The sequence below is a fragment of the Lycium barbarum genome, chromosome 7 (assembly GCF_019175385.1).
Source record: "Lycium barbarum isolate Lr01 chromosome 7, ASM1917538v2, whole genome shotgun sequence".
Taxonomy (NCBI): Eukaryota; Viridiplantae; Streptophyta; class Magnoliopsida; order Solanales; family Solanaceae; genus Lycium; species Lycium barbarum.
The window spans coordinates 20,685,974-20,699,158 of NC_083343.1; the positions used below are offsets into that span (position 1 = coordinate 20,685,974).

The 13,185-nt window shown below is 36.9% G+C and overlaps 1 protein-coding gene across 1 annotated transcript; it reads right to left on the reverse strand.

Moving 5' to 3' along the window:
• Positions 1-7,529: 7,529 nt before the first annotated feature.
• On the reverse strand, positions 7,530-8,183 carry LOC132601367 (uncharacterized). The gene has a single exon (XM_060314463.1). It carries the CDS (start codon positions 8,181-8,183, stop codon positions 7,530-7,532), a length of 654 nt encoding a protein of 217 aa, XP_060170446.1.
• Between the last annotated feature and the right edge of the window lie 5,002 nt (positions 8,184-13,185).

Below are 13,185 nucleotides of genomic sequence, written 5' to 3' on the forward strand. Positions count from 1 at the left end.
GGTTTCACTGCTCATTGATACATTTGCTAGGTAGTGACCATTCTCTAGAATCTGGTTAATATTAGGAGTCCTCTTGAGTCTTGGGACTAATATCATGACTTTGTTCCCCACAATTGGATCTTGTGGTGGATGATTGTCCAGGGTACATTTTATAAAGGTGGGGGAGCAGTTTAGAATTTGCCTTGATCTTCCATGTCAGAGAATAGAAATACTTTGACCTCATCTAAGTTTGAGATTTCTATGATAGGTAAAGCGTTTGCTTCTGGGACTTCCATTGGGTCCTCTACATTTTCTTGCACCACTTCGTTGTTTGGGGGTGGTGAAGGTGTTGGGTTGGGTATTTTTGGTGGTACAATAGGGGCTTGAAGGTCTGGAGCTCTGTCTGTTTGGGCATCCCATGGTATAAAGATGGGGTTCGAGGCTGAGATATTCGTTGGTGGAAAAAAGGGAAGGTTGAGAGTCAAATTATTTGGTAGTAGTGGTACATAATTGTTACAATACAGAATTCATCAATGGAGAAAGTGCCAAATTGAAGAAGAGAGTCGATTGAAGAGAGAGAAAGTGTAAAGTTGTATGAAGCTAATGGTCCTAAGTGTACAAAATGAATACTTGACTAACTAATAATGCAATACTAACTAATTAACTATCAACACCCCCCTCCCCCCCCCCCCCCCTCCCCCCTCCGCAAGCTGGAATGGGAGACCAGGCCAAGCTTGGAGAAGAAAGTATTGCGTTGAACACCTGGAAGGGCCTTAGTCAGCACATCAGCATATTGAGAATCAGTAGGCACACGATTGAGGGCAATCAAACCAGTCTGAAGAACATCCCGAACAAAATGGCAGTCGACCTCAATGTGTTTAGTACGCTCCTGAAAGACAGGGTTCTTAGCAATGTGAATGGCAGAAGTGTTGTCACAAAACACAGAAACAGGGGCAACAGAAGCAATAGTCAACTGAGCCAGCAGTCTGACCAACCAAACAATCTCAGCAACCAGTTGTATTAGGGCCCTATATTCAGCCTCAGCAGATGAAAGAGCAATAGTAGCCTGCTTCTTGGATTTCCAGGAAACAGGACACCCACCAAGGAGTAAAACGTAGCCACTGACAAACTTCCTACTAGAAGAACAGCTACCCATCCCACAAGGGAGAATCTAGTGTATTGTTGAAGAACAACCCCAAATCTGAAGTACCGGACAACTATCTTAGAACATGTAAGGCTGCCTCATAATGTGGAACCCTTGGTTGAGACATAAATTGACTCAAATACTGAACACTAAATGATATGTCAGGTAGTGTGTGCTGCAAGAAATTCAACTTCCTAACTAACTTCCTATATAAGGAAGGGTCAGGCAAAAGATCCCCTGAGTCAACTGCCAACTTAATATGAAAATCCAATGGAGAAGTCACTGGTGAAACATCAGTGGAATGAAACTCATGCAGCAAATCTTTGAGGAGCTTCTGTTGAGTCACAAGCATACCTTTAGGGAACTTGAGGAGTCGCAAACCCAAGAAGTAGTGGGCTTGACCTAAGGCTTTTATCTTAAATTTGTCATCCAGAAAAGATCTAAGGGAAGTAATTTCCATCAAGTCATTCCAGTCAATAAAATATCATCCACATAAACAACTATGACAGTAAAAGAAGGCCCTATAGACTTGAGAAATAGGGAATAATCATTTTTGCTAGAATGATAACCTCTGGACAACAAGGCAGAAGAGAGTTTAGCATACCATTGCCTGGAGGCCTGTCTAAGGCCATAAAGGGACTTGTTAAGCTTACACACAAGGGTGGTAGAGGAGTCGGGGGCCTGAACTTGTAACCCAAGTGGAATTATCATGTAAACCTCTTCATCAAGGTCAACATGCAAAAATGCATTGTTGACATCTAACTAATGAATATCCCACCCATTTTTTACAACAACAGACAACAAGCATTTGATAGTAGTGAGTTTCACAACCGGGGAAAATGTTTCATTAAAATCAATTCCCTCCTATTGAGTATCACTCATAATAACTAATCTAGCCTTGTATCTTTCAACAGTACCATTATCCTTTTGCTTAATTTTATACACCCATTTAGAAGAAATGGCTTTCTTACCAGGAGGAAGAGGAACAAGGTCCCATGTATTGTTGGCCTCCAAAGCCTGAAACTCTTTAAGCATAGCTTCCTACCAAGCAAGGTTAGAAACAACCTGATGATAAAATTAAGGCTCAAATAAAGCATAGTCAGTGTCAGTAGAAATAGAAGAATCCTTAGAAGTGTGAAACATTATAGCAATGGTATTGGTGCAAATAAGAGGGAAGGGCAGTTACTCTAGAGGACTTTCTCAATGCTAAAGGGGGAGAATATGTGGAAGGAGAGGAAGTGACAGAATCTAAAGATGTGGAAGAGGTGTTATCAATGGAAGGGACAGGACAGGTAGGTACAGGATGAACAGAAGCAGGAAATAGGAAAGGGAGAACTAGAGGAATGGATTTGTTGTGAAGTATTAGAAGTATCTACAATTGTGGAATCATGAAGAGGAAAAAGAGCAAGGAGAGAAGGAGAGGAATAAGGAAATATTGTTTCTTGAAACTGAACATCCCTAGAGAAGAAAATAGCATGTTTGGTCATGTCCAGGAGTTTGTATGCTTTCTTGGTCATGTTGTAACCAAGGTAAGCACAAGTGATTGATCTAGACTTAAACTTATCCCTATAAGGTTTAGGGATAGCAGCACAGGCCAGGAAACCAAAAGGCTTAAGGTGAGAATATGATGGATCAGTTTTGTAGAGAAGGGAATATGGGGTAGAATTTTTCAATAGAGGTGAGGGGAATCTATTTATCAGATATGTGGCAGTAAGAATGCATTCACCCCAATATTTAACAGGGAGTTTAGATTGGAACAACAAGAACCTTGCAGTTTCTAATAGATGCTTGTGCTTTCTCTCTACTACACCATTTTGTTGGGGAGTGTGAGGGGTGGAAGTCTGATGAAAAATACCTTAGGATGAGAAAAAAAAAAGTTGTCAAAGAACTTGAACCCAATTCAAATGCATTATATGACCTAACTGTTTGAACAGAGGTATGAAATTGATTTTGAACCATGAGAATAAAAGACTTAAGGAGAGTAAAGGCATTAGATTTGGTGGACAGTGTTATATCCCGCATTTTTGTGCAATCGGATAATTCAAGATGATTGCGGGAAGATAACAAGTAAGGCCTTATTTTTATTTTGTTTGGCATATGAGTTGTTTATGAGGAATTTAGAAGCGAAAATATTAAGAAAGGCTTGGGGCAAAAACGTAAATTTGCAATATGACTCGTGGAAATATGGAGGAAGGCGAAGGGTAAATTTGGAATTTGGAAAATAATTTTTATGAAGTGCAAAAAAACAAAAGATGGGCTTGCACAAGTGGGCCAAGTGGCCGGCCCAAGTAGATGGGCTTTAGCCCACATGGATTAATATCTCATGTGCATAAAAGATGACTAAGTCATCTTTATATTCATACTATTCTCTAGAAATTTCAAGAAAATAAGAACAAGAAAAGAAGGAGAAACATTAAGGGGCCATTCGGCCATAGCAAAATCCCACAAGAACCTTGGACAATTCTTCACTAAAAATCATTCTCTTCTAGCCAAACAATCCATTGAAGGGTCCTTAGCAAAGTAAAGTGGTTTTTGGAGCAAGAAAAACATATATTCATATAAGTTGGAAATTCTAGCTAATTGGAGAATCAAAGAAGAAGGTAAGAATTCATTCCCTTTACATGTTATGGATGTTTGTGTATGTTGTAGTGTATAAAATGAGTGAAATTCATGAAGAATATGGAAGTGGGGGTGGTGGCCGTGAGGTGTAGTATATGTGTGTGTGGCCGTGTATGCATATGGTGGTGTGGCCGTGTGGTGGTGGTGTAATATGGAAGAAAATGAGTCAATTGTATTTAGTGTTTTGGTTGTTGTTGAATGAATTCTATATTTCTAATAAAAGCTTAATGATCTTAGTGAAATTGTAGTAGTTGGAGATGTGTTTTAGAAGTTTATGTAAATTGAATATAATGTTCTTGCATGTATGGAAGACAATGTGATTAGTATGACGTTGTTGGTGTATAAATTATTAAGTTGTTATTGCTCTTAGTGGAGTTGGAAGGTCTTGAAGGAAGTAGTATATTGATTGAATCGTTAGAATGTGATTTGGATAAATCGTTAAAGTTGTTAGTATGATTGTTGATATTGTTGTGGATAGTTTGGCCGGGTTGAATTCTCGGATTGTTGTTGAGTAAAATTGGCCAAGATATATTCTTGGGGGACGTTGTATTTACAGGGGAAATGCTGCCGAAATTTCGGTAGACAAGTGTTACTTTAAGATTCAATTCTAAATGCTTTAATTAATGTTTGGTAAATGTGACCAAATTGTAGATTTTGGCGAATTTGGAACTTGAGTTTGGAGTGGCGTAAGAGGCGGAAAAGGTATGTAAGGCTTTACCCTTCCTTCCTTGGCATGTCTTAGACGTAATAGGTTTGGGTACGAGCCTCGGGGATGACTCCATTCCTAGAAACCCGAGTTTGAATTTGGCCCTTTTTCATTCAGTAGAATTGAATTAAATATTGCATGAAATGTTGGAAAATTTCCTAAACATCTAGAACTTACACAAATAGGACCCGAGTACCTTAAAACTCTCACAAGTGACGTCATGAAATGTAACATACATAAATTGTGTACGCCACTTCATTCGGCCCGAGGTGGGCCCATGGTTCCCGGATTTTTCTTTATTGTCCCGTTTATCAAACGATAAGTGTTGTAACTGTTCTAATGAGAATATTTCTATGATGACAATGATAAGAATGGTTTCACGTCTCAACGTCTTAAGTTAAGGACTCAATATGAAAATAAGAACAACAAGCTAGTTTTTTATTTCAATTCTATTCCTTATTATGACTCTATTTTTCTAAAAGACTCTAAAGTACATGAATGAATGTTTTATGAGGCTCGTGATCTTATTCTACGTTCTCTCTTAATGTTATTTCTTATTGATAGTCTCGCCTTATAATACTAGTCCCTTCAAGGCGAGACAAAGTCATGATGATTATTCCATAATGTAATCGGAGGCCACCGACCTTACGTCACTCCGATGAGTACATGATTTTACTTGGGCTCTCCTGCATGCTTATATGGTATATGTATATGATATGTATATGTACATGGGGGGAGGGAGGGAGATGTGGAGGGGAAGGGACATATGTTGCGCTATAAACGCATTGCCACCTAGTCAGCTGGCGTGATATCATCCCGGACGCAGGATGCCCGGATGCGGGATATATGGGCGAGCCGACGTATTTCAGCGCTATGTGGGCGAGCCGACGTTGTTCGGCGCTATGCTATGACATGATATGATATGATATGATATGATATGATATGATATGATATGATATGATATGATATGATATGATATGACATGACATGATATAAGTTCTATTTTCTATGTCTATGAAAAAGAAATGTTTTTTTTTCAAAAGGGAAAGACAAGCATGCATGGTATCCGGCCTAAAAGGCATTCCTATGTACAGGTTACTTTCTTATCTCATTATATGTTCCATGATCCCATGATATTGTTATTCACACCTTATGTTTCGGTTTGTATTATCTTCTATGCCTTACATACTCGGTACATTACTCGTACTGATGTCCCTTCTTGTGGACGCTGCATTTCATGCCGCGCAGGTCAGCAGGTAGACAGATTTGACTCCTAGGGGCTTCATCAGCAGTACTGTAGCAGCGCTCCAGTTATCCCGGAGCCTCAGTTTCTTGGTACTACTTTTGTGTATATAATCGGGCACGGCAGAACCCGGCCATTCTTATGTATATATGTATTTTGTTTAGAGGCTCGTAGACAAATATGTATAGTTAGATGTTTTGCATTTTTATTCGTTCTTGAGGTTGTATAATATGTTAGCAGAGTTTACTAACACATAATTATGGTTATGCTATTAATGATAGTATTAAGTAAAGAAATAACGGTATTACTCATACGTCCCACTCAGTAATAAGAATAAGATACGAGATAGGAGGGTGCTCGGTACAAGTATCGGGTACCCGTCGCGGCCCCTAGTTGGGTCGTGACAGACAGTAAATGAGTCCATATGGCTCTGGAGTAATCATCTACTATAGTTAAGAAATGCTCATAACCATTGTATGTTTGAGTGTGGTAAGGACCCCATAGATCAATGTGAAGGAAAGGTGAAATAGATTTAATTGAACTTTCAGGAAAAAAAGTCTCTGTTGTCTGGCCATTGGAAAAATTTTGCAAACAAAATTTTGTTTCTTAGATAGCTTATCTTGGAGAAAAGGAATAGCTTTCATTTTATTATAAGGCATATTACCTAACCTAAGGTGCCAAACCAAATCATCATTATTGGAAACTGAATAACAAGCAACTGAAGGTAAACAAGGAGATACAGTCTTATGTGAAATAGTAGAAGATAGAGCAGCTTTATTATTAGTGCAATCAGAAGCTGTAATGGTATTTACAGATTGAGTAAGGGTAAGTGCAGCAGGATGGAGGATGTACAGTCCCTGCGACACTCTACCAAGCTCCAGTGGCCTCTTTAGAGAAGGGCCTTATAGAATACAATTAAAAGCAGTGAAGTAAGCCCCACATTTAAATTGGCATAACAATTTGTGTAAAGAAAACAGGTTGTATCTGAAAGAGGGAACAAACAAGACATCTTTCAAGACTAGTTCTTGTGATAATGTAAGAGTGCCAGTACAAGCAACCTTCACCATGTATCCATTTGGGAAAGTAGTGAGATAAGGAATGGGAAGAGGAATGATGTTTGTCAAAAAAGACTTAATTGGTGTCATGTGATTGTTTGCACCTGAATCTATAATCCAAGGATTATCAACTACCCTAGACATATGGCAAGCAAAGGAGCTACAATTACTAAAATCAGAGATGCTTACTAAACCTGCATAGATGGTGTATGGTGTACCCTATTCAGTACATGCATTCCTCATTTGCTGTAACATGCTCATCATCTGGTTCAACTGTTCTGGTGAAAACTGTTGTGTATTCTTCCCTTCAGATTGGCTAGACTTGCCTAAAATCTCAGCTCTTGCATCAGCATGAACATCTGGACCTTGCACACAAGCAACAATTCTTCTACACTGAGTGGAAGAAGCATTTCCATGATGTAAATTGCCACCATTTGTAGGACCAGTAGTAGAATTATTGTTGATACTGTTGATATATTGAAGTTTTCTACAATCCCCAATGAGATGCCCATGCTTTTTGCAGTATCTACAAAACAAGTTGTTGTTGCTGTTTCTGTTGTTTGTTCTATTGTCAAAGTTCACCTTTTGTGGATAATTTTGTTTCCTTTGTGTGTAAGAACTTGAATAGGGCTTTTGTATACCAGTGGAGAATGATGCAACATCTGTGTTGAAGGAAGGGCTAGTAGTATGTGCTTCAAGTTGACTTTCATCATTAATCAACATAGAGTAGGCAGTGTCAACATCAGGAAGTGGTTTAATCATCAAAATGTTTCTTCTAACTCCTTAATAGACTTCATTTAAACCCACTAAAAACTGATGTAGTCTTTGTTCTTCTTCCATTTTCTGAAAAGCTTCCTTACAACCACATGACAAATCAGGGTAAGTAATTGAGTATGCAAGTTCACCCCATAATTTCTTCATTTTAGAGAAGTACAAAGCAATGTTTGAAGATCCCTGTGAAATAGAGGAAATCTCTTTTCTTATTTGATGAACCTTAGTTCCACTTGCTTGTCCATATCTTCTTTCAATATCTTTCCACAACTTCTCTGCAATTTCTGTGTACATTACACTCTCTCTAATCTCAAGTTCTAATCCATTCAATATCCAAGCAAGTACCATATCATTTGCTCTACACCAAGGTTCATAGTAAGGAGAATTCTCTTCTGGTCTACTTAGGGTTCCATTAACATGCCCTAATTTATTCTTGCATAAAAGACCTATCAACATAATCCTCTTCCAACCACCATATCCAGTACCATTAAACTTAGAGGTAACTAGAATAGTACCTGGTCTATCGGATGGATTAAAATAGTAAGGATGCGAAGGCTCAACAGAAAATGGGGTAAACCCATCACCAGAAGCACCAACATTCTCAATCGTAGTCGGTACACTAGCTCCTGGAGTTGTATGTGTTGCCGTGGCAGTAGGCGTAACCATATTCACACACGATAATCAGAGAAATTGCAACAATATCGTATTTACCAACACAAATCAGATGAAAACAAATTCCAGTCTACCAAACCAAAATAGAGGAAATCGCAACAATATCCAGTCTACCAAAATAGGGGAAATCGCAACAATATCATATGCATGACCTAATTTAGACGAAAATAAGCCCCAATCTGCTAAAAATAGGGAGTGAAATAGAGATTACCAACTGTATTCAACAATATCATGAACAACTTGATCGGAAACTTCCAAAACTTCAAGCAGGCATAGAGAAATTTGAGAAGCCCTAATTTCGCCAACAAAACCCTAATTTCGCCAACGATTTTCAACTGTGCTCCACGAACCTATCAAAACTACAATCAATCGATAGAAAATCTGAAATGCTCCTCGAATCTGTACGAATGTCGCTCTGAAACCATGTTACAATACAGAATTCATCCATGGAGAAAGGGCCAAATTGAAGAAGAGAGTCGATTGAAAAGAGAGAAAGAGAAGAACCTTTTATTTCATCTTTAGAATGAATCCCCTTACTTTTACAATGTACAAAGAGCTATATATATATACAGGATATAAGTGTAAAGTTGTATGAAGCTAATGGTCCTAAGTGTACAAAATGAATACTTGACTAACTAATAATGCAATACTAACTAATTAACTATCAACAATAATAGGGGGAAGACTCTGGTGACCCCGCATGTTCTCGACCAGGTTCTGATTCATTACAGGTGCTAGGGGGTGGAGAATATTGTTGAGCCAAATGTGATTTAGATAGTTGCTCATGCCCATGTTCATCCCCTCTGCTAATAATTAGGCTAAGTAATTTGGATTCTCGAGGACTATATGACAGTTTCCTTTTGGAAACTATTTATTACCATATCTTAATTAAATTTCTAAAAAAAAAAAACAGAAGAACTGTTTCACGCACGAATTTTGTGCGTGAAAGGCCCAAGCTGCATTTTTGCAGTTTGGTCCTTTCACGCATGAAATTCATGCATGAAACCTATTAATGTGTTTTTTTTTTTTTTGTACTAGTTTGGTTCAACTTTTTTTTTTGTACTAGAAAAGTCGCGAATTCCAACGTACATGCAGGTGATGTAGACGAGCAGACGACGAGTTAGACTCTCCTCCCTTCTAGTTGATCAATTGGGGAACTCTGTTTAGACAATGGAGTTCATGAGTATTTTGTTATTAGTTGTTAGCCTTGTAGGTTAAAAGTAAGTAACTGTTTTAATGATGCCATTGTATTATGCAGGAACCAAAAAGGAAAACAAAAGCTGTGAAGGACTAGCTCAGCCATACAAATCAAGATCACAGAAAAGGAAAATATATTCCAAGACATCAATCAGAGAAGATGTATACGTGGGTCAAGATCTAATCTAGCCAATCAAGAAGACGCATAGGGAAAGAAGTAAAATCAGCAGGACAATTCCATACAAGATCTGATGGTTACCAGAGGAAGATTTATCTCGGTCACAAAGGAAAGAAGACCAGCAAGATTTCACGGCAAATCACATCATTGTCACAAAGGAATCTCGGATATGAAGGAAAGAAGACCAGCAAGATTTCAAGGCAAATCACATAATTGCTACAAAGAAAAGAAGACTAGCAAAGAAGATCCGAACATCAATCAGGAAATCACTCAAATCCCTGATTGAGGATAAATTCCCTTGGGTTACCTTAGAGCGAGCCAAATCAAAATCAATCCTAGGAAAGATTGATTCATTGCCAAAATCTCTAGACAAGAAGCCAGCTATAAAGAGAGACATCACAAGCCAAAGATGATTACAACTTCACTTGAGCAAAAACATCTATTCATTCTTCATCTTGTAAAAAAACACTATAGCTTGTAAAAGGCTGTGAGTGTTAGAAAAAGAAAAGAGAATAGATAGCTATACGGGTAGAGGCTGTCACTAGAGGACAATTGGAAAACTGTCCAAAACAGGAATTATGGTTCAAAACGAACCACTGCTGTAATCAAATTACCACCAAGGCTCTAAGGAAACCCTTGTAACCCAAGGGAACTGGATTAGGCACCACACCGGTGATTGGAACTAGTATAAAATCTCTGTGTCTCATTACTTTATGTTCTCCAGTGTTTACTATTATCTGTCCGCTAACCAGTGTTTGAGTCTCTGCAGGGAAGTCGACTAACTATCTAGACAGTCGGCTAACTTAATCTAAAAAGAATTACAATTCAGACCCCCCCCCCCCCCCCCCTTGTGTTTCATTAGTCTTTATTTAGTATTTATTTTTAGTTGAGGGTTAGTCGAGAATTTGTATTTCGAGCAATCCGCATATTTATTAGATATTTTGTAGTTAATTCAGAGTCGTAAGTAGTTCAGATTATTCATATGGTTTTATGAAAATAAATTACTTTTAAAGTTGAAACATGCAAAAATGTCTTCAGATCAATTTCTGAGTTTCAAGAGGAATACTTCCATTTATTTTAAATGCTTTAATTGCATGAAAAGATCAGAAATAAGATTAAAGGGTATGCTCGGTGAAGTTAGGCCACTGAGTGCCAGTCGCAACTCGATCAGAAATCAGGTCGTGACAATCTGCTTCCACTTTTGTCTATGTTGCTATTTTCGGTCCTTCGAAAGGAGCACTTATGTTACTTTCATTAACAACCAACCCCAAATTCTTGCCAAATAGGTAGGACTCTATACAAGTATTACATACCTTGTAGTTGGATTGGTATAATTCAATCCCCAATCCATTAGTAAAATCACTTAAATTTATTTAGAGAAATCAATTGAATCAATCAATACACCAATCTTGAAATAAAATTTTCAGAAGCCAACCTATAGTGGCTCTGATACCATATAGAGAATAGTTGAAGAAAAATTGTAGAGACTTTTGTTAGCTTAGTATTTTTTGTTTTTTTAAATAAATCATCACCTTAGGTTGTGATCCCTTTGGTGTGGGGGTTAGACTTGATCTCTACCATATCGATTAATCCAAGAAAGTTAGATATGTTAGAGGGAAAGATGCACCAAACCTCTAACTATTTCTTTTCTACAATGTAACTACCCAAAAAGACAAAAAGGATTACTTTCATACCAAGCATATGCACATTACTTACAAAAAAAGTTACAATTTTCCTATATATCTCTTTTCATAAAAGGGAGTTGCCATTTGTCCAATTAAGATAAACCTTTTACCTCCTGGGGCAACTATTATACAGAGAAAAAAAGGTTTCATTTTTATTGGTAGAGGCTAGTTTGGCAAAGTAGTCTGCTACCATATTGGCTTCTTTATGGCTGGAATTAAGTTGACAGAGGCATTCTTGATATTTTCATTATTAGTGTCACAAATGATCCTCTTGAAATTCAAGCTAGACGTGTCCTTGTTGTTGAACATGTTGATAGCGTAAGATCTATAGGTAAAGTAGAAGGGTACAACTAAGAAGAGGAACTTTTAAAAGAGAGAAGGGAAGATTTTTTATGGGAAAACTTGGTTATGCCATAAACCTTCCTTAAATCGGATTGGTTATAAATGTCTACGACCACTCCTAATTTATATTTCTAGAATGATTTTAGATATGGTTTTACATAAAAAAGATCTAGACAACCTTATCCTTTTCTACAAATATCTAAGACTAGAACATTTCTTAAGTACAACAAATATTTAAGATTCTAGAACGTCTACACATTTATTAAGTACACAAATATAAAACATAGCCCCACTAAATATTCATATTTTATAGTTCCAAAAAATCAACTTTATTTTTTTCAGAAATTAATCCATAAAATGATGAGTTAAAATATTACTAACATATATGGTTCTTGAAAGTAATCGGCTGTGAACATACAAAAAATACAACTACAAGTAACCTGGCATATTTTGAAAAGTTCATTTTCTATAAACCATGACATTACTTATCAGAATATTTGACAGTCGGCAAGTCTATATATATTTGTCAAATGTGTGCAAGCAAGAAATTCTTTAAAAATATAGTTCTCTATTATAAATAGTTCCATAAGTTATCGTAATAATTCAGATACGGCAGAAAGTGCAGTATAGAGAATTAATCAATGGCTAAATCTCAAGTTTATTTCCTTGTCTTTCTTTTATGCTTCATTCTCATTACAAGTACTACCGCTGGTATGACCATAATTATAACTCTTCACTTTAGCTTCTTCAGTTGTGCGCCTTTGTTTTTTTTTTTTTTTTTTTTAAATAAAGTTTTTAGTGAATATATCGACAATTTTCTTTGAATTATGGAAAGACGATCAGAAGCAAAATGGAGAAAACATGAGAGAATTATGTTTTCTTTAGATTTTTTTTGTTCGGATTAGAGTTGTGGTTTAGTTAGTGGAGTATACAGTACAGGGCAAAAAGATTACTTGAAGGGTTATGCTACATAGTATTTAGTATTTAGTATTTATTTTTTTTAGGTTGAATACACTGACAACCCCTTATACTTGACAGAAAATTTCATTTAGACACTCGAATTGTAGTCTGTTTTAATTGAGCACCTGAACACATGATGAAGTGTCCTCATTAGACACCTTTGACCACATTTTAGAAAAGTTTCTGCACGTGTTCACAAGTGCACATTACGTAGATAAGTTAATCACATAAAATATGTCTCCTTATTTACTATACACATCAGCATCAAGTGGAACATGCATGATGTTTTACAACTTATTGAGGTTAATGTGTATAGTTAAAGGAGGTGACATATTTAAGTAGTTAACTTATCTACGTAATGAGAATGACTGAGAACACGCACAAAAGCTTTTTTAAAATTTTAAGTTGTAAGCATTTAATCGGAATACTTTATCATATGTTAAGATGCTTAATCGACACACGTCGTGGTTCGAAAATCTATATATAATATAAAGCTAGGCATAGACAAGGTGATGTGACACCTCTCTATAGCCACCATTGGTATTTATCTTTTTTGTCAATTTTTTTGACATTTTACCTCTTTTTTCTAATTAAAAATGAAATATCATCATGGAGAAAAACCTAATTCAATACA